The sequence below is a fragment of the Microcebus murinus genome, chromosome 6 (assembly GCF_040939455.1).
Source record: "Microcebus murinus isolate Inina chromosome 6, M.murinus_Inina_mat1.0, whole genome shotgun sequence".
Taxonomy (NCBI): domain Eukaryota; kingdom Metazoa; phylum Chordata; class Mammalia; order Primates; family Cheirogaleidae; genus Microcebus; species Microcebus murinus.
In genome coordinates this window covers 36,765,021-36,791,777 of record NC_134109.1, presented here as the reverse complement: position 1 = coordinate 36,791,777, position 26,757 = coordinate 36,765,021, and the positions used below count along the sequence as shown (strand labels likewise).

General features: G+C 38.0%; 1 protein-coding gene across 2 annotated transcripts in view; it reads right to left on the bottom strand.

Annotated features, from left to right (window-relative positions):
• The window catches only part of PPP2R5E (protein phosphatase 2 regulatory subunit B'epsilon), a 153,151-nt gene that overhangs the window by 57,218 nt on the left and 69,176 nt on the right, over positions 1 to 26,757 (bottom strand). For both annotated transcript variants that reach the window (XM_012777661.2, XM_012777662.2), the window contains exon 3: positions 15,336 to 15,532. In XM_012777661.2, the coding sequence (XP_012633115.1) occupies positions 15,336 to 15,532 (197 nt within the window). The remainder of the gene's footprint in view (positions 1 to 15,335; positions 15,533 to 26,757) is intronic.

Genomic DNA, 26,757 nt, shown 5'->3' with positions numbered 1-26,757 from the left:
CATTTAATCATCATTGCCTTCTGATTATTTTGCCCCTAAAATAACTACTCTTACTTTCCAGAATAGGATATAACACATTTCCCAATCTGTTATTAAAGGTGGCACAAAAACAAAACTCAGCTTCCCAACACTTTCTCTATTGTCTAAGCTTAACAAGTTTTTCTAACTTTCCTAAGAGAAAAAGCCAAAAGTCCCTAAAAACGAAGAGGCTTGCCTCACTGCAGACAGCTCTTTACCCTATTCTCTGAAAAGCCTTAACTTCTGCAGAGAGGGCCATTTCACAGTATTGCAAAGCAGCCCATTAACTACCCAACGCTATCTGCCCAGCCCCCACTCCCTATTTGCTACCTACATTTCTGAAAGGTCGGAAATACCATATTCTCCAATAGAGCTTGCTTATCCTGTCAAAAAATATACTTGCTCTCCATCTTAGCAAACAATTATAACTAGTCCTATTTCTACTCAGAAACATCGTTTCTTGTACCTGTCTCCCCTCACCCTCCTTGGCATGCTCCTCCCTGACAGACCCTTCTAGTTTCCCTCCTCCACTGCTGGGCCACACCCCTCCCCAACACTGAAATTGCATTTTTACTCTAAAAATCTCTTATCTTCTCCCCCACTTTTCAGAGGCAACTTGCTCCTCAGAGGTCACTGGATAGCGTATCTCTTCTTGTTCCCATCTACAGATCAGCCAACTACCTCCTGGAAAAGACCTGCTCATTGTTTTCTTGACAAATTCTTGCCTCAAGCATTACTGTCTCTGAGAAGTCCATATCAAGGACACAAGTTTTCTCAGCTTTTCCTACTAATAATGCACAACTGTGGTACAACCAGCTTTCTCCTTAGACAATCAACCAATACACCCTTCTCTCTCATTTCTGTGTCTCCTTGGTACAGAGAAAGCCAAATGATACAAACTAATACCAAGTGCTAGGATTATCCAATGCCCACCTTGTGCATGTCACAGGAAATATTTCCCACATTTTTCATCCATTTTCTTGGTAGATTTTTCCAGAAGCATTGCTTATACCTCTAAACCAAATTTTCAGCTTCAAGGTTAAATTAAAAGATTGGAGAAAAGAGAAAGCAAAACTTGAATGCAGTACTGTAACTCTGCGATCCCAGACCCCCAGGGCCACTACCTTGGCTTTGACACTCCCCATCATTCGCATCACCGCCTGAGCTCCGCCTCCACCTGCACCCTATCTCCCCACCCACCAACTGTCCCCTAGAAAAATTGTCTTCTATGAAACTGGTCCCTGGAGCCAAAAAGGTTGGGGACAGCTGCTTTCTGCTGCCAGCTATTAGCGGGCAGGGGGAAGCATTCTCGTTACAGCGGGATGATATTATTGGATATATCAGCGCTAGACAACCCACAGCTGTCAAACAATTCTAAGTATATCAAAAACTCTCAATAATCTTTAAAGCAGTTAAGCCAGAAGGACTACAGCTTGTAAGTGAAGCAAATAGCAATGAGTAGTTCACTTGCTTCCTGAGTAAAAACCCTCTCTTTAGCACATTTAAATTAAGACTAAACATTTTAGAATCCCTGTCAGATTCCTTAAGAGAGAATTTGTGCAGGAGAGAAACGGTAAATTATCAATATAATAGGGATATGAATATGCAAATCTATCAGGAAAAAATTTATTTAGATATATTAAGGGCAGTCTATATGCAAACATATATATATAATTATAAAGACATGGACATGCAGATTTACATGGAGTTCTCCCCAGAAAAGGTGAAAATAAAATTTCCCAGAGTTAATTTTAAAATCAATAGTCAGGAAAAAAGTATGGAAAGTCAACTGAAAGGACAAAAATTTCAAACTAGCAAAACCTCATTGTAACTAGAAAAATGTATGAATCCATCTAAAGAAAAAGGTAAGTCTAGCAGAGATGTTAAAGGTGGTACCATAAATAATAATAATAACAACTATAGCTACTTTATATACTTACCACTGGGCTAAGCATTTTTCACAATTTAATTTTCCCAATAACCTTATAAAGTTACAATAGAGTAACAAGCTTAGAGGGTTGAGACTTGCCCAGGATCATAAAGCTAAGTAAGCTGCCAGACTGGGTCCAGGCCTGTCTATACCACTGACCCAGAAAGGACAACAAAAAGGAAAAGCAGGATGTACATGTATAAGTGCTTCCAAGGATTGGGGGGTTCATCATGGAGATGGAGGAATGTTCAAATCATCTAACTAACTCCCCTGGCCTCAAATCCAGTCTGACCAAGCAACTTAAGGATTCCTTGGCTGGCTGTATAGTTTGCCTGCAGGGAGAGAAGGCATAGCTCAAATAAATACAACTATCCATTGGGTAGTGCTTTTTACACTCTAAATTCATGCACTGGCACCTTGAATTTTGATGAGTCTTTTGTGATTTCAAGCAGTTCAACCACAAACAAGGCTGCAAAGGTGGGGTACTTCTAGATGCAAGCCAACATCACTACATGAGGAGCACATCTGGGCAGAGGAGTCTGTTCTTTGGAACTTCTAATGGTGAGACAGGGACTGAAGGGGCATGGAGGAGCACATGAACTTAGGGGATAGGATCATTTCGGGGATTGCAGCTGGGAGGGATCAGAGAAGGAAGTTGTGAACTATACAGCCCTCCCCCTGAGCCCCTCCTAGCCCCTCAATCACCGCATACTCTTCCATACTGGGAGGGGAGTGATAGGGTGGGAGAAAAGGTTGAGAAGCAAAGTCCACAATTCAAGAATAACACAAAGGCAATATAACGCTATTATATAGGGCAGTGAGGTGGAGGGGGGGGAAAGGAGGGCAGAGGAGGCTATTTCTCAGGCAAAAAAAGAATGTTTAACCCCAGAGCTCACTGTGGTCTGACCTCATCAGAAGCAGCAAAAGATACAGAGAAGGGCTTAATCAAAGATCTTTTTAGTACTTAGAAGAGCTCTAGGAAAAAACACAGTACAGAGACAAGAATACAATCTTTAGGGGTTTTTTTTCCCCCTCATTCCTATTAAAATGACTCCAGGGGAGCATTATGGCACAGCAGTTAAGAGTATGGGCTCTGGAGCCAGATTGCCTGGGTTCCAATCTCAGTTACCCAAGTGAGTGGCTTTGGACAAGTTTCTTAACTTCCCTCTACTTGCTTTATATTATCTATAAAATGATATCTCTAACGATTCTACCTATCTCACAGGGTTGCTGTGGAGATTGAATTAACTCATACATCATAGTTGCTGCAGATTATTATACTGCTAACAATGGAGTACAGGGGCTGGCGATCTTCTTCCATTAGTACATACCTCTGTGAAACACCTCTAAGGATTAAGTATATGGCCATGATTCTAAACTGCAGAATTTTTTTTTTTTTTTTTTTTGAGACAGAGTCTCACTTTGTTGCCCAGGCACAGTGAGTGCCGTGGCGTCAGCCCAGCTCACAGTAACCTCAAACTCCCGCGCTCAAGCGATCCTCCTGCCTCAGCCTCCCGAGTAGCTGGGACTACAGGCATGCGCCACCATGCCCGGCTAATTTTTTCTATATATATTAGTTTGCCAATTAATTTCTTTCTATTTATAGTAGAGACGGGGGGGGGGGGTCCTCACTCTTGCTCAGGCTGGTTTCGAACTCCTGACCTTGAGCAATCCGCCCGCCTCGGCCTCCCAGAGTGCTAGGATTACAGGCGTGAGCCACCGCGCCCGGCCAAAACTGCATAATTATTATAAGAACCTACCAAAACTAACATAAGATAAAACAGAAAATCTGAACAGTCAGACATGTATTTAAGAAACTGAATTCACTACCAAAAACCTTCCCACAGAGAAAACTCCGAAGCCCAAATGGTTTCATTGGTAAAAATCATTATAAGAACTTCATTTGTCCTCTTTAGTTATTGCCATAAATTGGAGGACTTTGCTCCTTTCCAATCTCGTATTTTCTAACTGAGCAGCACACATGCTTACTAGACACAGGGTAAAATCTGCCTGTTACCATTTTGCAATTACTATACCTTTGAACATTTAAGCAAAAACAAATGATATTCTCCCACAAAAACACATATTACATACAAAATTTTGCAGTCAACATAAAGGGTTTACTGAACTCATGAAATCAATCTAAGAGCACTTTAAGATCTAAATAAATAAAAATTGTTACATAAGCGTTAACTGGAGTAGCGCAGAGTGAGTAGTTTAAGGTGGTAATTAAGAAAAGAACAGGGCCAGGCGTTGTGGCTCACGCCTGTAATCCCAGCTCTTGGCGGATTGCTCAAGGTCAGGAGTTCAAAACCAGCCTGAGCAAGAGCGAGACTCCGTCTCTACTATAAATGGAAAGAAATTAATTGGCCAACTGATATATATATAAAAAATTAGCCGGGCATGGTGGCGCATGCCTGTAGTCCCAGCTACTCGGGAGGCTGAGGCAGGAGGATCGCTTGAGCCCAGGAGTTTGAGGTTGCTGTGAGCTAGGCTGACGCCACGGCACTCACTCTAGCCTGGACAACAAAGTGAGACTCTGTCTCAAAAAAAAAAAAAAAAAAAAAAGAAAAGAACAAAATACGGGCCAATTTTTCTACTCTTTGACAAATTACAAATGCTAACACTCTGCATCTAACCTTGAGCAGTGAATTCTTCCTGATTTAGTTCTAAAAATTTCTTTTGGTGATTTTCATTATCACATCCTTAAATTCTTTCCCGTGCACCGTGGAATTCTTTATTTTCTAAACTAATTCTCAGGTCCTATCTTTTAGACCTACCCTATCCTCCAAATTTCCCAGTAACGTCAGTTATTACATGTTTTCTCAAATATTACTCAATTCTCTTCCATTATTTGTATTTCTCATCTTATAAACTACCTGTACACCTGGCCACATCCACTGGCTCTTTTGTTGCTAACTCACACCTACAAATCTTATCTCCTTTGGATCTAAAGCGTCACCTCCAAGGCAAATTCTGGCCAGGATACAGTCAATAGTTCCCCTTAGTCCATGGTTTTGCTTCCCAGTCTTAGTTACCCATGGTGTAAGTACAATAAGATAATTTGAGAGAGAGACACTACATTCACATAACTTTTATTACAGTATTTTGTTATAGTTGTTCTATTTTATTATTAGTTGTTATTCTCTCATTGTGCCTGATGTATAAATTAAATTTTATCACAGGTATGTATGCAGAGGGAAAAACTTAGTAGGGTTCAGTATTATCTGTGATTTCGGGTATCCACTGAGGGTCTAGGAATATATCCCCCATGGGTAAAGGGAGACTAATGTAGTTATATTCCTAATCTGATGCAGGAAGATGAAAAATGGAAATGTCATATTTTACCCCTGATAGTTATCATCCCAAGGCTACTTTTAGGTAGTTACTATTTTATGAAAAGAAACTCACTGTCCTTCAGCTAATAAAGCATGTAGTGAAGTTAACAAAGTACTCCTGAGAGTATGTGTAGGCAGACTCTGAGATCTTTAATTGCGACTTCATAATTTTCTACAAAAAGCATATTATTCTATTAAGAGACTTACCAGAACTGTGATTTCCAGTTAAATCAAAGAATGTATAAAAGATAAAGCACTTGGATAACCAAGTGACAGGATATAATTTGAGAGTGGGAATAAAACAAAGCTAATGGTGGCCAAGAAACAATAAAGGACTCAAGAAAAGACCTCAACAGAAAAGAAGGAAAAATCAGTGGACACATTTTAGCTTACATTAGCTTGGAAAATCACATATTCTATGACTTGAGAGACATAGAGATTTAATAGAGAGTGGGGGTGGGGCAAACTCTGATACCAAGAAAAGCCGAGTCAGAAAGATGAAATATAAAAATAATAACAGCAAACAACCAGTGTAACCAGGTTGTATACTTTTTGTAAGAGAAAACTGATAGGATTTTACTCTAGTGGAAACAGTATACCCAAAGTGTGAGCAATTATTATCTACAGTCATTATCTCAATTTCCCCATACTTTATCCACTCCTCAACCCACTAGCTGCCACCTGTACCACTGCACTGAAACACAATGATTCTTCAGTATCATCTAGAGCTCTATCATTGTTCTTTCTCTCCCCTGCCCTACTCCCATTATCATAACTACTAATCTCCATCTCCTACTTTCCACATCTACGTCTCCTGTAGGAAACTCAATGTTAAAATCAAAAATCAACTCCTCAGCTTCAATCCAAAACCTACTCTCCCTATTGCTGTGCCTTTCTTAAACAGCAGCATAGCAAACTTCCTAACTGCCAAAGCTCCCCAAGACTCCTTCCTTTCTCTCATTTCAAACATCCACATGGATGCTAAGTGGCTTTAAGTGGTTTTACCTCGTAAGTGGCATCCTCTCTTTTCCATTTCCACACCTGCAGTTGGCGTAGTCCCTCCATAACTTGTCCAATATAATAATCCCATTAAGTCTGCCTTCAATTTCAGCCTCCGCCAATCTCTCTGCCCCACTGCCATTAAAATACAAATCTGGCCATGTCACTCCCCCATGTAGAACCTTTCAATGGTTATCTATTGTTTGCGAGGTTCTTTCAGACCCTGGCCCACATCTACATCTTCAACTGCCACCATTCACCTCCTCCCACTCCCCAAAACACACATGCTTAACGCTGCTACAACACAGCACTACTTGTGTTGCCCTGTATGTATCACGTGATTTTAGAATTCTTTGTATCACATAATTCTCTTATTTCTTTTTTTTTTATTTTAGCATATTATGGGGGTACAAGTGTTAAGGTTACTTATATTGCCCATGCCCCCCTCCCCCTTCGAGTAAGAGCTTCAAGCATGTCCATCCCCCAAACATTGCACATCTTACTCGTTGTGGTTGTATATACCCCTCCCCTTCTCCCTAATTCTCTTATTTCAACATTAGTTCACAGCAACCTGGAAAAAAAAAAATTCATCTTTTAATATCCTACCCAGGCTATACTCATTCCATAAGGCCTTCTTACCGTCCAACTCTTTTGATCAACACAGTCTAAGAAACTGTAAATGGATTGTAAGACCACACCCTACCTACCTTCACTTCCCTCTACTCCTTCCTTGCCTGTACACTTGTACATACATTATGAGTACACATATGACATTGTCTTATCTGTTCACATAAGTATTCTCTCTACCTGACTGTGAGCTTGTTGGCAAAGTAAGCCCCTAATAATATAAAAGTGTGGCACTAAGTCATTACCTGGAATTAACTAACTAAAATAATGTCTTCACCAATAAGATTTCATCTCACACTTGAAGTATTACCAAAAGAAACATTTTTGAGAAAACAGATATACAAATATAAAAATATAAAACATACAGAGTTCAAGTTCAGGTAAACAAAAATTTACACAAGATTTGGAAAGCCAGAAATTCTAAGAAATCTTTCAAATGACACATGGCAACAAAACCAAAAAGACAACATTAACACAATGTGGTAAAAAATATGTCTCAAGGACAGAAACTTGACACTTCAGATGATGCAAAGCAGAATAAAGCAAGGCCCAAAGGAACTGAAAGTACTGATTCTTCATTTTTCTATCAGATATGACCCTATGAGACACACAGGAAACAAGCTACTTTCCTAAGTGACTACTTTGAACAATGGTTTATAAACTTTAAGAAAGGCAAAATCCATTTAAAATTTCTTAGACTGTGTTATCAAAAAAGTTGATAGTTTTCAGAGCAGGAAGGATGTGAGAGATCATTCTCAACTCCCTCCATTGACAATGGGAGAAACTGAAGCTTAGACAGAAAATTACTTGCCCAAGCTCTCACCATTAGTAAAGTAGAAGATGAGAAATGAGGATAATGCCTTCCACACTCTCTGTCTGGGGCTCTTTCTACTACCCCATACTACTCTCACACAGGTAAGTTATGGGCTATTTTACCGTACAGGCCATCACAGATATAGCATGGGTTTGGTTCCTGACTACCACAAGAAAGCAAGTATTGCAATAAAGTGATCTGAATTTTGTGGTTTCCTGGTGTATGCAGAAGTTATGTTTATACTATACTTTAATCTATTAAATGTATGATAGATAGCATTATGTCTAAAAAATAGATAGACCTTAATTTTAAAATATTATATAGCTAAAAACTACTACCGATCATCTGAGCCTCCAGCAATGTGTAATCTTTTTGTTGGTAGAGAGTCTTGCCCTTGATGTTGATGGCTGCTAACTGATCAGAGTGTTGGCTGTTGAAAGGTGGAATGGCTGGAGCAATTTCTTAAAATAAGACAATGAAATTTGTAGCTTTGATTAACTCTTCCTTTCATGAAAGACTTCTCTGTAGCATAAGATGCTGTTTGACAGTATTTTACCTACAGTAGAAATTCTTTGGAAATTGGAGTCATTCCTCTCAAACCCTGCCACTGTTTTATCAACTAAGTTTACAGAATATTCTAAATCCTTTGTTGTCATTTCAACAATATTCACAGCACCTTCAGTAGTCAAACCGTTTTCTTTGCTTATCTATAAGAAGTAACTCTTGCTGGGCACAGTGGCCTGAGCCTGAATCCCAGCTTCTCTAGAGGTTGAGATGGGAGAATCCCCTAAGCCCAGGAATTTAAGACCCCCTGGGCAACACAGCAAGATCCTGTCTCAAATAAACAACAAAATAAAAAAGCAACTCCTCATCTGCTCCAGTTTTATTATGAGATTGTGGAGCAATTGGGTCACATCTTCAGACTCCATTTCTAATTCTAGTTATCTTGCTTTCCCATCACATTTGTATTCTACTAAAGTCTTGAATCCCTCAAAGTCCATGAGGGTTGGAATCAACTTCTTTCAAACTCCTGTTAAGGTTGATATTCTGACCTCCTCCCATAAATCACAAATATTCTTAATGGCATCTAGAATGGTGAATGTTTTCTGGAAGGTTTTCAATTCACTTTGCCCAGATACATCAGAGGAATCACTATTTAGCGCAGCTACAGCCTTACAAAACATATTTCTTCAATATTAAGACTTGAAAGTCAAAATTACTCCTTGATCCATGAACTACAGAACAGATGTTGTGCTAACGGGCAAGAAAACATTCATTTCTTTGTACATCTCCACCGCAGCTCTTGGGTGACCAGGTGCACTGTCAAAGAGTAGTAATATTTTGAAAGGAACCTATTTTTCTGAGTAATAGGATTGAAATACTTAGTAAACAATGCTGTAAACAGATGTCATCTAGGCTTTGGTGTTCTACTTACATAGCACAGGCAGGCTAGATTTAGAATAATTCTTAGAGACCCTAGGTTTTTTGGAATGGTGAATGAGCATTGGCTTCAACTTAAAGTCACCAGCTACATTAGATAGTCAGCCTGGCCTTTAAAGCTTTGAAGTCAGGCATTGACTTCTCCTCTCTAGCAATAAAAGTCCTAGATGGCATCTTCTTCTAGTAGAAGGCTGTTTCACCTACACTGAAAATCTGTTTAGTGTAGCCACCTTCGTTGATCTTAGCTACATCTTCTACACAACTTGCCGCAACTTCTACATCAGCACTTGCTGCCTCACTTGCATTTTTATATTATGGAGGTGGCTTGTTTCCTTAAATCTCATGAACCAACCTCTGCAAGCTTCCAACTTTTCTTTTGCAGCTTCCTCATCACTCTCAGCCTTCACAGAATTGAAGAGATTTAGGGCCTCATTCTGGATTAAGTTTTGGCTTAAGGCAATGTTGTGGCTGGTTTGATCTTTTATCCAGATCACTAAAACTTTCTCCATATCAGCAATAAGGCTGTTTCACTTTTTTATCATTAATGTGTTCACTGGAGTAGCTCTTTTAAGACACTGACTGGCACACTAGGAAAAACTTTTTTCCTTGGGTCCACAGCGTTCCATTACAAGAATAGAATAAAAACTTCAAAAAGAAAATGGTCCCTTCTAATTTAATTAAAAATTTGTTATTTTTTATTATTTTCTGTGTGTGAGTTATATGCAACTTGAAAAATAGTTCTCTCAGCTCCCAAGGTAAAGAGATGTGTGAGTTACATATGCTTCATGAAGCCCCAGGCTCAAAACTAGCATAAGTTACATACAACTCACATGGAAATTAATGTGTTAATTTCTTTCAAGAACTTTTCCTTTGCATTCACAACTAAGCTGTTTTTGGCACAAGAGGCCTAGCTTTTGGTCTATCTTGGCTTTCAACATGGCTAAATAAACTTAGTCATTTCTAGCTTTGGATTTAAAGTGAGAGACATGAGACTCTTCCTTTCACTCTGAACACTTAGAGGCCACTCTAAGGTTACTGACTTGCTTATTTTCAATATTGTTGGGTCTCAGGGAATAATAAGAAAACCTTACGAGAGGGAGAGAAATGAAGAACAGCCAGTGGATGGAGCAGTCAGAACACACACATTTTATTAAGTTTGCTGTCATAACAGGGCAGTTCATGGTACCCCAAAATAATTACAATAGTAATGTTAAAGACCACTGGCCACAGCTCACCATAACAGATATAATAAAAAGGTTTCAAATATTGTGAGAATTATTGCCAATACGTGACACAGAGATATGAAGTGAGGACATGGTATTTGAAAAATGGTGCCAATAGACTTGCTTTGATGCAGGGTTGCCACAAATCTTCATGTTGTTAAAAAAAAAAACAAAAACACAGAGTTTCTGTGAAATACAATAAAACTAGGTATGCCTGTATTTTGTTTGCATATAAAAGAGTTGCTTTTCTTTCTTAATTCTAGCAGTTTCCAGGTGGTATCCAGACTGAATTTAAATGTTAAAAATAGTTTCCACAACTCATAGATCACTTCAATTCATCACTCTTTTCTTCCACTAACAGGACTACCAACTCTCTAAGTATAGGTTCCATCAGGCTGGATCAAAGGCTTTTGGTATTAATGCTGTAACAGGTTATCATAAGTCATTACTTATCCTAGTTTGTAAAACCCAGCTTCTTTGATATTTCATTAAAAGCACTACCATTCCCTCACTAATACTAGTCAAGTAGTTTTGTTTTATAGTAACAAGAAAGAATAGGTGGGGGGGGACGACTGTTCAACAGGCAGGATCAACTTGGAATAACAGAATTTGAGAACCAACGAGACAATGGAACACAATACATCTCATTGGCAGAGCATTTTAAGTCCACAAACAGGAACTGTGGGTTCCACTAATGATTGTAAAATCAAGTATCTAATCACAAAATCACCAAAACATAAGAATAGTAGTATTTACTGAATATCTGCCATGTGTTAGTGACTGTTCCAATAGCTTTATCATCACTAATCCTCACAATATCCCCAAAAGGCAGGTATGATACAAATGAGGAAAGTTGAGCAGCACCAGAATTTCTACATACAAGGGGCTTACAGGTGGCACAATGGAAAGGAGTAGGGTATACCCAGTGGGACTTGGTTCCAATGCTTCTTACAGAGTAATAGCACACATTTTTTATGTGTGTGCAAATGCACTATATGTGTATTTGAGATGGTGAGAATCCTGATGTATAAAGAAAGGCACAACAACCATGTTACTTAGGTGGAATTATTTATGTATGGGGGTGGGAGAAAGTATGGCCACTCTCCCCTGACCCTATCTACCTCTTACCACCACACCAAAACTGAGGGCCCCAAAGATAAAATAACTTGCTCACATTGATGGAGCAAATCAGTTATGGCCAGAGCTGGCATTTGAACCCAGGTCTGCGTGCTTCCAAAGGCTTTTCTCTTTCTACTCTATCACAATACTTCTCTGTAAATGCCCCAGGTTGTTTAAGTACCATACAAAATTAGTAGTTAACAATTTTACAAATCACCAGATACAAAAAATAAATTATACTTCCAAGAACCCTAAACTACCATCTACAAAGTTAATTTTCTAAATGTGTGCTACAGACTCAACACCTCCTAAAGTAAGGCTCAAGTATATTTTGAAACATATAGAAATGATAGAAGTCTCTATTTTCTTTGGCTGGGGAGTGAGGGAATAAAGGAGAAAAGAAAATGGTTTTCCTTAGGAGATCAAAGCTGGTTTAGGACCATGCTGGCTGTAAGAAAGAAAGAATTTTTGGATTATGCTAAATACTAGGTTTAAAATCTATATAATCCAATGACATTCAATATCTTAATCATAATTTGAAGGCTTGAAATGCCTCTATTTTAGGAGGGAATTCATTCACTCATGCAACAAATTTCAAGTAGACCTAGGCAAGAAGGCAGAGATGTGCAGGAGACAAAGTGCTTATAGTCTAATCAGAAAAAATATGTAAAAGGATAAAAAGCAACAAATGAACAAACTCCAAAAGGGTAGGTTGCCAAGCTGCAGAGGAACTGAAGGAAAGAGAAAGCACTAGGCTTTTTCAGGAAACAACAGCAGCACCATAAGCCAGCCCTTGAAGGGAAAACAGAAATACAGTTAGAGGTGGGAAGGTGGGGAATACATGAAGATCTAAGAAACAGGGGAAAAAGGAACTCTCATTCATTGCTGGTAGGAATGCAAAACGGTACTGCCACTTTGGAAGACAGTTTGGTAGTTTCTTACAAAATTAAACATATTTCTTAAACTCTTACCATACAATATAACAATTGCACTCCTTGGTATTTACCCCAAAGAGTTGAAAACTTATGCACACACAAAAACCTGCACATGGATGTTTATGGCAGCTTTATTCATAATTGCCAAACTTGGAAGCAACTAAGATATCCTTCAGTAAGTGAATGGATAAATAAACTATAGTATATCCATCCAATAAAATATTACTCAACACTAAAAAGAAATGAGCCATGAAAAGACATGGAAGAACCTTAAGTGTGTAGTACTAAGTAAAAAAAAAACCAATCTGAAAAGAGTGCACCACCACTGTGTGATTCCAATAACATAACATTCTGGAAAATGCAAAACTGTGCATACAGTAAAAAGATCAGTGGTTGCCAGGGACTTGGAAGTGCTGGGCAATGAGAAGGTGGGACACAGAGGATTTCTAAGGTAGTGAAAACACTCTGATACTATAATGGTGGCTGTAAGTTACATACATTATACATTTGTCCAAACCCATAGAATGTACACCACCAAGAGTGAACCCTAATGTAAACTATGAACTTTGGGGGATAATGATATGTCAATGAAGGTTCATCAATTGTCACAAATGTACTAAGCTGGTAGGGGATGTTGATAATGGGGGAGGCTGTGTCTGTATGCAGACAGGGATATATGGGAAATCTCTGTACCTTCTTGCCAATTTGCTGTGAACCTAAAACTATTCTAAAAAATAAAATCTTAAAAAATAAACAAACAGCCGGGGGCAGTGGCTCACACCTGTAATCCTAGCACTCTGGGAGGCCGAGGCAGGCCTCCCAGTATCGCTCAAGGTCAGGAGTTCAAAACCAGCCTGAGCAAGAGTGAGACCCTATCTCTACTAAAAAATAGAAAGAAATTAATTGGCCAACTAAAACTATATAGAAAAAATTAGCCAGGCATGGTGGTGCATGCCTGTAGTCCCAGCTACTCGGGAGGCTGAGGTAAGAGGATCACTTGAGCCCCAGAGTTTAAGGTTGCTGTGAGCTAGGCTGACGCCACAGCACACTAGCTCAGGCAACAGAGTGAGACTCTGTCTCAAACAATAAATAAACAAACAAACAAACAAACAAATACACAGATGTTCTCACAGAAGGGCAAACTGATGTGTGCATGAGGATACTCTAGGGTACTGCTTAAATATGGTACATGCATACAATAAGTATTATACAGCTATAAAAAGAATGAGACAACTTTGTATGTACTTATATATATTGCTAAGTGGAAAAAGCAAGGTACAAAAAGTGTGTATAGCATACCACCATTTGTGTGTTTACAAAAAAAAAAAAAATATATATATATATGTTTGTATATGCTTATATACTCATTAACTACCCATGGAAAGAGACAGAAAAAAGTTGTAAACAGTGGATATTGCTGTTGGCTGAGGATGCAGATAAGCTAACACCAGGGACTGTGCTCTGCAGAGCGCAGGTAGCCTAGAGAAGATCCTAAGTATCAGGTTTAGAGGTTTAGATAACATGCAAACTCAAGAGCAGGGTTTCTCAACAGTGGCATTACTGACATTTGGGGCCAGATAATTCTTTACAGTGGGGGTTCTATTGTGCATTGTAAAATATTTTTTAGCATCAACCCTAGCTTCTCCCACTAGATGCTGGTAGCAGCCTCCTCCCATATCTGGTTGTGACTACCAAAAAATATCTCTAGAGATTGCCAAAAGTCCCCTGTAAAGCAAAATCATCCCTGGTTGAGAAGCACTGCTCAAGAGCCACAATGATAACTATTAACCTACACAACATCCTAGCACTACATTTCTATAAATTAACAACAAAACCAATATAAATTCAGATACGGATCTGAAGAATATATTGGCCAATGTTTTGAAAATACTTTCAAACATCAGTCATAGGTTTTCAAGCTGAGATCATTCAAGCCCCTCCTCAAATCTGAACTATAATTTTTAACCATATCTACTCCATTACAAATGTCTCTTTTCTGCATTGGCTGAATACAAATGGTAAGAGCTAAATAGAAAGGCTACATAGACGTTCAGCACTACACAGGGAGTGTTCCAGATGCCCCAATGGGCTTCCCAATGATGCACTGACCCTTTTGGATCTCCATGGCTTATTTTAGAAGTCAGTAGACCAGCCACCTCCCCCAGCCCACCCACAAATAGCATGCACTCTCTACATCCAAGATCTTCTAGGATAGGATGTCAAGGAAGGCAACCCTCCCACAGAGATCTAATAGATTATCATATTTTGGCTCAGTGTTTGAAAAACTAATATAATCGTTGACACAGTAAGAACATAATTACTCATTAGGCTAATAATGTGTCCTCGTGTAACTCCTAATGACCACACAAAGTATAAGACACTGTTCAAAAATCATGAAAGGCATCACCCCCAATTTCAAGGAGATTATAAAAAGGATTAGTTATAAAGCCAAGAGAGGCCTTAACTAGATTCTACAAATCACAATTTTATTAAGCATAAAGCCATTTCTAATATACCACAGTGAGTAAGGAAAGAAATATCAAGACATCCAACAAGCTTGAATATTTTTTAAACACAAATCTAAAACTTTTACTTTCCTGTGTCTTTTCCCCCCCACAAAGCCAGAAATCCAATAATACCCAGGCAATCTTGGCTTCGTATCTTGAAGTCACTGATTGCTTCAATACTGCTGTAGTTGAAAGTTTGGATTTCATTCTCATGAAATCATGCTCTTCAAATTCTAGTATTGTGTTGACTACTTTTGCTTAGCTCTCAGAAGGTTGGCTCTCATTTGTGGAGGTAACCTCCAATGACCTCACTCTGCAATAAATACACCTGTGAGTCGCTATGGAAGATGCTTAGAAGTGTCCGCGGCGAAAAAAAGAAACTCACCATTCTAACTACTTCAGGGTAAGTCTGCTCTGTCAAACAGCCTCTGCTTATTGTAATGTAGTCCACCAGTTCATTAAGAGTGGAGCGCTTGTATTCTTTCATTTTAAGATCAGATAGCGTGTCCATGAAGTCAAAAATGACACAGCACTGCTGAAGTTTCTTTAGGAACAGTTCAGGCTGCTCTGAGGATGGAACGTCTAAGAAAAAAAAAGGAAATGGTGTAAGTCTGTCATCAATTTCCAGGTAACAGGAATTCTCTGTGAAAGTTACTTCAAAAGCAAGCTAAAAAAAATAAGAATTCACATGACAACAGTGTTCTTTTTAACAGTTACACATGGGTGGGGAAGGGATACCATATCCACTACTTCAGAGACTTCGTTTTGTAAACTACATTGTACCAACAAAATTGACTGTATTTGCTATTCCGCAACCAAGGATCAACCAAAATCCCAAAAGCCTTTAGAAGTTTGAAGCAAATTTTAACCAAAAACATGGCGATGTCAATACCCTTAAGTCCAAAAACACTGAAAAAGGTCAAACTTTCCCTTATAAGGTGAAGCCAGAAGCTTCTACTGTTGGCTTAAATTAGTTTTACTAAAAAATTTCAAAGCAGAAATGTCAGTCGATTCATTTTAATTTCATGCTGACATCCTTGGTATTTAAGGCAATTGTGTGTTTATATTTTTGTTTTGGCTTGATCTCTATGAAGTTTCTTTGTCAAAAAAAAACTTGAAAAATCTGCAAAATGAAACAATACCAACTCTCTCAAAAAGAGCACATCAGTAACAGGAAAATAAAAGCAAATTCTACTTAAATCTACAAGCTTCTCTTTTGACCCATCTCCTTCCTTTACAGAGGGAGAAAACCGCTAACATCTTTCTTAATATGTTCTCAGAATAGACATCTGTTCTTTTCTTACAAACAGCAGGTCAGACATTTGGTTTGGTGGTGTTTCTAAAAAATATGTAGAAATTTTAGGTTAGTTAAAATCTACCAGCTAGAGAGAAACCTGATCTACAGTTGGACTTGGAATACACTAAGTTGTAGACAGCCCACTCCACTCCTATCTTCATTCCAATATTTCATTGTCCCAAACTGGAGCTTCCCTGGAGAGGCAATGAAAATTGTAACCAGAGTAGGCTCTGCTGCCTTCACCCAGGGTGATTAACTCGTTAATCCTCAGAACACCCTTAGAAGTAAGCAGGTGGCATTATTCTTCTCCATTTTTCACAAAGAAAATTAGAGACAATCATTGAGGTCGCACAATGAATGAGTTATGGAGCTGGGCACGGTGCCCGGATCTCTAACCACACTCCCACATTCCCTTTGTACTAATCAAGAAGGACTCTAACAGTGTTTGGCCAGTCACTTGCAACCACCCTCAGTTACCAACTTTCTAGTAAATGTTTTAGCACTGCCTCATGGTTTGGGCTGCCTACACCCCGGAGGCCAGTGCAACAGCGTACAGTACAGTACCCACCTTCCAGCCACCAGCAGGCCCAGCAGAGACAAGTGAGGGCCAGCCTCGTAGTCACAGAATCTACGTGACTCCTCTCCACAACCCCCCTCCACTCCTTATATCCCATGACTCAAGTGCCAGCCCAACTACCCAGGACCTCACGGGTAATTAATACCCACAAAACACTGCCAGGGTAAACCTAGATGAAGGTGGATACAAGACCAGAAAACATAGGATTTCTCTACCAGATATTAGAAAACAAGAGGTAGTCCATATATTTGAAGGTATATAGCATCACTGCTACTCTAAGTTGTGAATTTAGAAATTATTAACTAGTGAGTTTCCCTTCTCCTATCACTCTTATAGGTCCCCAAAGGTATAATATATTAATATCTTACAGTCAAATACTTCAAGATTTAAGTTCAGTTATGATATATGTCTCATTCTATGCCCCTAGATTAGACCAGTTTTAAACCATTTATCCCTAGACTGTAAGAACTAAATTCAGTCAAACCAAGTTTTAAGTGCTACCTGCTTCAGGTTTTTAAAATAAACAAAAATCAAATAAAGCTGCTTATGAACATGACTATATATCCTTAACCAATGGCTAATTACACACACACAACCATCACAGTTAATTACTGAGATTTTCTGAGTTATAAATCAGACCCCATACCTGGAAGCTGAATGGGATACTGCAAAGGGAGCAAGAAAAAGCTTATTAACATAACATTAGTTACAGGTTAAAATCTTCAGGGAAAAATTTAATTAATTCAGTTTTTGAATTCAGTTTTTGAACCAGACAATCTACATGGAAAACTCCTTAACTTAGCACATATGAATTATGAAAGTATCTATGAATTATACCCTTTCCTCCAAAAGCAAATGATCATTTAAGCTATAACAATAACAATTAATGTTCACAGTCATTGCAATAATACTCAGATTTGTATATTTAGCAATTCAAAGAATTCAGACACTTAACACTTAGTCCTTTTTTTAAATGTTACACAGTTGAAATTTACTCTTTATGCAAATTGTCACATCACAGATAATGTGAAACAGGCTATCCACTTGTACATCGGAACTCTACATTTATTGAACATTCTGGGTACATTTATTGGGCGCTATTGTAAACATAAATATGATATCTCATTTAATCCCTATAACAATCCTACACATTAATAGTAGGTACTATTTCCAATTTAATAGATGAGTAAACCAAGACGCAGAGAGATTCAGTGACTGGCCCAGAGTGATACAACTAATAAGCAATGGAGACAGGGATCAAACCCAGGAAGACTGGCTGCAGAGCCTGGACTCGTCACCACCATCCACCATACAAATACAGTGAAAGGCCAGAGTAATACCATATGCCAGAAACAGGGTGTGTGCAAAGATAGAAGAGGAGGAAGAAAGTAGAAAGAAATCAACAAATTAATCTCCAACATGTTCCCATTCATAAAGCATCATGCTAAACCCCTTCTCTGTGTCCCCTCCAGCCAATTTCCCAGAGATGAACACACAGAGCAAAAGTTGTGATTTATTCTTTATCACAGACTAAATTCTTCTAAAATAACTTCCTTTCATTAAATTAAAAAACTTAAGCAGTTGGCCAGGCGCAGTAGTTCACGCCTGTAATCCTAGCACTCTGGGAGGCAGGCGGATTGCTCAAGGTCAGGAGTTCGAAACCAGCCTGAGCAAGAGCGAGACCCCCGTCTCTACTATAAATAGAAGGAAATTAATTGGCCAACTAATATAAATAGAAAAAATTAGCCGGGCACGGTGGCCCATGCCTGAAGTCCCAGCTACTTGGGAGGCTGAGGCAGCAGGATTGCTTGAGCCCGGGAGTTTGAGGTTGCTGTGAGCTAGGCTGACACCATGGCACTCACTCTAGCCTGTGCAACAAAGGGAGATTCTGTCTCAAAACAACAACAACAACAACAACAACAACAAAAAAAAAACTCGAGCAGTCAAGACTAACCAAAAGAAATGGGGGTGGATTCCCTTTAAAGAAGCAATTCCTTTATAGTAACAATTTTTTAAAATTTTTCATTCATGCTGAAGGATGACCTAACTAGCCAGGGGCTCCTCCTATAACATTTGGCCCTCAGATTGCCCCATATAGCTAATGCTGCTCCCAACCTCCTCCCTCATCCCCCCAGCCCCAGGAGAATGTGAAAGTGTAGAATGTGAAAAGGCAGGACAAGCCACAGATCAGAGAAGGAATAATGTCCGAGTAGAGTCTGGAAAGTTTCCAAGACATAAGAAAAGTTAGTCTACATAGCCAGTCCCTGAAAAAGATACAAATATTCTTTTAAAAGAAAGATTTATAGAAAGGATCATGTACTAGGCCATAAAGAAAATCTCATAAACGACAAAAAGATATCATGCAGGCAGTGAATTCAGACCACAATGCAATAACACTAGATTTTAACAGCTCAAAGCTACCCACCTGCCAAATCTAGTCACCTGGAAATCTAAACACTTCTGAAATAAGATAGAAGAAAAAAAAATTATAGTCATTTAGAAACAAATGTAAATTAGAATAATTAAATGTCATCTTAGAATCCCAAAGCAGACCAGGCAGAGGATGCTTTTCTCATCTATGTTCCAACGAAATCTCTGGCCAGTAGCGTTTATCCCTGCTCTCGAGAGGGGGATCCCACAGAAATAATCACAGCCCCCATAAATAAATGAGCAATCAATAAATGATTATGTAATACCATGAAGGTCATTAGCACAATGACTCATCCATCCAATATTAGTATGTGTTTAAAGGGAAGAATAACTAATCCAGTTATCACAGCTTGGTAAGATCCCATAAGATCAGATTCCACTACTCCAGAAGAACTCTTAAAATTCAGCTGATTTCCAGAATATGTTTCCCACCCAAGAAAAGAATGTAGTGACCAGCTAAATTGTATTTCTCACTATACTGTCTTTCTCTTTCCTTTTAACCATTAGTCATTTTCCCCCATATGCCTTTTCTATCACCATCTCCCAGGATTCTCTATTCATTTTCATCAATAAGCTGGGGGAAATGACTACTCTTACCTCCAAGGTGTTCATACCCAAATAATTTAAAAATTTACAAATGTGACATGTAATGGGAAAATAAACATATAACTCAAGATAGAGGGAAGGTCCAGATTAAGAGACAAATATTTAAGGAACAGTCAATAGGCTCTATACCTGCCCCCACTTCTCTCATAACACACACACACACACACACACACACACACACACACACACACAAAACAAAAAACTCCTCCCACTCTCATTATGATTTCAAAGGCTTGTTATTGATTTGCAGAAGAAGCTCATTCCTCCCTAGTAATCAGCTTCCATTATTCCATCTATCTAATGTTTGGGGAGCAAGGTCAGGGATGCAATATTAGCCCACTCTTTCTTGAGGGCTGGCTCATTCAGAACTTTGCAAAACAGAAAGAAGCAAAGGTAGATGAAATACATATGCACCCATATTGAGGTAATGGGCACACTAAAAGCCCAGACTTTACCACTATGCAAAATATACTTGTAACAGAGTTCAACTTATACCCACTAAATCTATTAAAATTTTTTTTGAAAAGGAAAAAAAATATGTGCTCAGTATCTTTTGGGTTTGGTGCTCTGGGACTTCAATCAAATAAAGTTGAAAATTAGAATGTTAAATTCGCACTTGAAATTATGCCAGCCAAGTAAGTAGAGAAGGCCCATATCATATTTATATCTATTACAAGAGGAAGGGAGACTGGTTTTAAAAGAATAAAAAATAAATTAATAAAGAAGACGTAGGCTAGTAACTTATTTACACATAGATTATTGAAACGTATGCAGAAATACAGTGAATAAATATTTCTATAAAATGTTCATATGTTTGCATTGGAAGCTAAGCTATAACATTATTTATGCTCCTAATGAATAATATTTTAAGTTATATAAAATATAATATAAATATGTAATTATCATAAATATTATTCAATGAATATTTACAAATTACATTTATAATACTTATATTTTCATTCAAAAGATCTGAAATAAAATCCTTCTATATTAATAATACTTTGCACCTGAAAATGTTCTAAACTATTATTTATGTGGCCCTTTTACTTCTATTTCTCCAACTCTCATAAAAAATAAAGGGACCAGCACAGAATGAGTATGGTAAATGTGGTCTCTGACCCCTTACAACTTTCCCTTGAGGTGTACAAATCTCTATCCATATATGTTATCAGCCCTCACAGGCAACCCTCCATACACCTTAACAAAATCAGTGAGAATTTTACTTACTTAAGGTATATGAGTTTATATTTAGAGAAAACTAGGAATAATATCTCATAGTTGTAAGGAGATGCTTAGTGCTAAATTATTAAGTAGTATGTAGATTTAGCCTTGAAAGACTGAAGCGAGATACCCTTGCACATGTGATAAAATGCTTAACTGTCTGTCCTGTGGCCTGTCCAAATCACTGCCACCAATTTTACTTCTAAACACAGATACAAGCAGCATTTTCTTTTTGTAGCACATACTTCAAGAAACCTAAAAACAGCCCTATTTTATTAGTGGAATTAAGCTTCCATCAGGAATTGCTTTTGACACCCAATAAATCACAGACATAACCAACAATATTTCATCAAAACACGGAGACAACCATAAATCTTTATAATGAATCAAATAATAAACTTGGACTTCATGTCCTATGAACTGGAGCCAAATGTAACACATTGATTACACAATATGCTTTAATGCACATAAGCAAATATGAGATCCAAAACCAACCTGTTAACTAAAATAAAGTATTAAATACTTGACCATTCTATTACTTTATTACTGTATTCAAAGAAGTGGGTTCAAAATGTTTGCTGTTGACGGTGGTGGTGGTGTGGTGTTTCTACTGCTAGGCATTTACAGTTTATAAAAGTGATTCAGGTGATTTCAATGTGTGGCTAGGGTTGAAAACCACTGTTTTTAAAATAATAACTTTAAAATCCTTCTTTCATCCCATTCACCTTTGAAATTCTTTCTCTCTGTTTACCTAACGTTAGCAGTAAGTATTTTCAGTTTCCAAGCTAAAGAAGGTCCCTGGAAAAGTCTACAGTAAAAGCATTCTTTCTTGGCCTTGGCTATAAATAAATGAATGTGTAGATAGATGGCTGCTTTTAGAATTCTTGCCAAACTATTAGGAAGCTTGAAAAACACTTTGCTGATTATTAGCACACATCTTTTTTTCTAGGTTCAAAACACATCTCACAGAATGGCTAACACAGATACAACAGTATCAAAAGGATAAGACCAAGGTGTGGATACTAATTAAACAACAAACAACTGAAAGGATTTGAAATTTCCAGGCAAAGAGAATACAGACAACAATGAACATGAACACTTACTCCTGCAAGGCACTGTGCTAAGCTCCTGATACACACTATCCCCTTTAATCCTCAGAATATCTTATGTGCAACCACTATTAACATCCCAGTTTTTCAGATGAAGAAACTGATGCCCAGAACAACTAAGTCACTTGCCCAATATCACACACTAGTAAGGGCTGCAGCTAGCATCCAAACCCAGGCAGTCTCACAGTGCAGCCTACACCAATAACAACAAAAGTGATGATGATTGCAACTAACCACCACCACCACCACAGCAGCTATAGATATATTTCCATTGTCATGACCAGTTATTTAATTGTTTAAGAGGCTGGGCTCTTGCCTATAATCATAGCACTTTGGAAGGCCAAGGGAGAGGATCACTTGAGTCCTGGAGTTCAGGATCATGCTGGACAACATAGCAAGACTCTATCTCTACAAAATAATGTTTAAAATATTAGCAGATATGTTGGCATGTGCCTGTAGTCCTAGCTACTTGGGAGGCTGAGGCAGGAGGATCACTTGAGCCCAGGAGTTCAAGTTTGCAAAGAGCTATGATTGTACTACTGCACTTCAGCCTGGGTGACAAGAATGAAACCTAGTCTCCAAATTAAAAAAAAAAAAAATTTATGTTCACAATGTCAGGTTGACAAAAAAAGAGAGAAAAAAAAGTTTTTAATTGCTTAAGAGAAGTTGCAATCTGAAAGTAAAGGAAAATCTGATTGACTCTTCTATAAACAATTACATATTTTTAAACTTAAAACCATAAATCAGCTTTAAACTGGTGAACAATTGTAGGTTGGTAAATTTAATTTTAAAATAATAATATATTAATTATATTCTTCCCAGCTTAAACAATCTACATGTATTTATTATCATTCTTTCATGGAGCTCTCCAGTCTCCCTTTCCCAAAAGCTAACCACATATGTGATCTCCAATTTATAAGCAAAAACCAAAAGTCACCACTACTAAAGCAGACTAGTGTGGCCTCAGCAGCAAAATTACATGATTCAGGGCTTTCATGTTATTTTGACACTATGTTCCAATCAGAGAGGAAATAAACTCCATGTACATACACACATATGCACACATGCACCTATTGATAAATACTGATTTTAACACTGCCATTAGTTACCCTTCATGTTTTATCTTCGAATGCCAAGGTCATCACTGAAACTTGTCAGCACAACAAATAATATATTTAAAAATTGATCAACTCCTAATTATAGGTGTAATTATTTTCCTGCCACCAAACTCACCACAGGACAGAAGCCACCACAGGCTCTGACTGACAAGGTCAATGTCTCTATTATTAATTCATTTCCTAAGGGCTTATTTCCAGGGGTAGAAATCCCAGGAGGATAGGGACTAGGGCCTTTTGAATACAGGAATTCCTGGAACTTGCTGGGCTATACCAAAAAAGGGCTATTCTATAGTACTCATGTCAGTGGTTTCCTCTTTTGAGGATTTGACATACCAGAGCAAGTTGTAATTTTTTTTCAGGTAAAAGCGTTAAAAAAAATAGTCACCATTTCTTTTCACTATAATTTCATAAAAAATAAAGGACTTTTATAATAACAAAAGAAGAGAAAGGATAATCACAGGATAAAAGACAATCATTCCTTTAAAAAGGAGGGTTGGCAACCCTAAACACACACACACACACATTCCCTTGACCCTTCCTTCTCTTTTCCTCTTTTTCACTTTGCCCAGCACTAACAATCTTTTCACAGGCCTGTGTTTGGGAATCCCTGAGCCACTTTACTCCTATGTTCCAACATTTTTCTAGAACTATGGACAACGGAGTTATAGTGACAGTACTAATTTCAGTTGTATTTAGATCACTGTAACAGCTGAGAAGATTGCTCTGCATCTTATAGGAATAGCAGCTCTATAGTACTTACAAACTCTGAAGCACAAAATTCCCATGAAACTTTGAATATATCTCCATTCAAGCACTTGCACCTTTTAATAACCAGTTCCTAGCAGGAATTTCATTTTGTTTTGTTTTGAGACAGGGTCTCACTCTGTTGCCCAGGCCCAGCCTCCCAAGTAACTGGGACTACAGGCATGCACCACCATACCCTAATTTTTGTATTTTTTGTAGAAACAGGGTATTGCTATGTTGCTCAGACTGGTCTTAAACTCCTGGCCTCCAGAGAGCCTCCTGCCTTCGCCTCCCAAAAGTGCTAGGCTTACAGGCCTGAGCCACCACACCTGACCCTAACAGGAATTTCCAGAATACAGTAGGTACATAATATACATTAAGCAAATGCTATGCATTGAATCTTATTTCCCCATGTTTTCAATTTTAAATTAGAACTTTATTCTTCTAGAAATAAAATTAGACTAAAGAATAGAGGAAAAGGCTTAATATAATGTATTTAATATAGTAAATATTAATATTTCCTAACATATTAATAATACCAAGTCATGAAATGCAAATTTAAGAACTGGGATAGTTTTTAATGATATGATATTTATGAATGTAAGAAGGAGGGGAAAGGGCCAGCATACTGGAAAAAAAAAAAAAAACAAACTAAAACAATGCATGGGTCCTTAGTTCCATCCAGCAAAATAATACCTTATTTTCTAATACTTTATAAAAAATCTACCTGACTTTTAAAAATAAAAAGAATAGTTGATATTCCAGGATGAGAGAAAAATGCAACATAGAAAAAAATTCAAAATGAAAATAAGTACACATTAATGAAGTAGTATAATCTGGAAATGCCCTCCACAGCAAAATAACCTGAAAATTTTATAAAGTTTATCATTAATAAATGAAAAATAGGAAAGTCTAGTGCAAAGGGTATAGGGCTTTGCACTCATTCATTCATTAAACATTTGGTGAACAGCCACCGTGGCCAGGCACTGCTGGGATACCACAATGAAAGAGATAACAAAAATCCTGAGCTTTGTGTTCCAGCAGAAGGACACAAACAATAGCAACTAAAAATAATAAATGTGTTACATGGTATATTCCATGGGGGAAAATAGTATGCAGGGTAACGGGGACTAAGGTTGGAGGGTTCAATTTTTTTTTTTTTTTAGACAGAGTCTCGCTTTCTTGCCTAGGCTAGAGTGAGTGCCGTGGTGTCAGCCTAGCTCACAGCAACCTCAAACTCCTGGGCTCAAGCCATCCTCCTGCCTCAGCCTCCTGAGTAGCTGGGACTACAGGCATGTGCCACCATGCCCGGCTGATTTTTTTTATATTATATATATTAGTTGGCCAATTAATTTCTTTCTATTTTTATGGTAGAGACGGGGTCTCGCTCAGGCTGGTTTTGAACTCCTGACCTTGAGCAATCCACCCGCCTCAGCCTCCCAGAGTGCTAGGATTACAGGCGTGAGCCACCGCGCCCGGCTCTGGAGGGTTCAATTTTAAACAGAGTATTATTCGCCTAGAAGATGACATTTGAGCAAATACTTGAAGAAGGTATGGTATGGGGAAAAGTGTCAAGAGCAGAGGGAGAACAAGTGCAAAGTACTCTGGCAGGAAGGAGTGTGCTGGTGAATCTGAGGCTCAGCAAAGAAGTAAATGTTGCTGGAGCCGGAGTGGAAAGTGGGGGAGATGAGGACAGAAGAGAAAGGGACAAGTGGCTGCAAGGAGATCATCTTGGACCTCTGAGACACCGTGAGGACTTTAGCCTGGACTCAGGTTCTGAATTAGAATCACACCTTTGCGATTTACTACTAAGTGACACAGGACAAGCCACTTCTCTGAGCATTAGTTTTCTTACATGTAAGATTGCAAAAACGGATTTCACAGGGTTGAGTGAGGATTAAACGAAAAACCATTTACAGGGTGGAAAGTGCTTTTCACAAAAAAGTTACTGATTTGACAAACATTTATATAGTATCTATAATCTAGAGTATAGAATCAATTTTCTATTTTACATCTTATTAAAACTACCTTCTGTGTAGAAATACATATATTTAATATTTTTGGCACATCTTCAAAATTATTTTAAAACCATTTAATAAATAAATTCTAAAGTGTTTCTAGAAACATTAAATGTTTGTTAAAATTTTATTCCAGTAATATCAAACTTCAATTAAACAAACGCCACCTATTTAGAACACTCAAATAATCATAATTTGTCTTCTCTTCTGCATTTGGCCTTTAAGACAGGAGCAAATCATAAAATCATAATCTGATTTAAAAAAAAAAAAAAGGAATTAACAGAACAAACTTCCAGGAGTACCTGAGAGTCAGCATCAATGAGGCCCAATTTTCAGTCAGGTTCAGAAGTATGAGCAACAGAAATCTTCAAAAAAAGACTATTTTTATTTATGCCATGCTTACAAGGTAAGAATATAAGTACTGGAATTAAAGATTTTCAACAAGCACTTAACATTGAATTGACCACTCCCTCAAAAAAACTGCAATAAAAGAACACATTATTTTCAACCATTTCAGTTAATTCAGGGCCCTCCCCCAAGAGCTTAGTTCTACAAGGGATAAAATGGCCTATCTACTTTCCATTTGTTTTGAGGATTAACATCAACGTCAATCATTTCAGGATGAAATAAACTTGCAGCTACTTTAACAGTATGCTGTGAGGTTTAAGAACAGATAGATAGAGATCA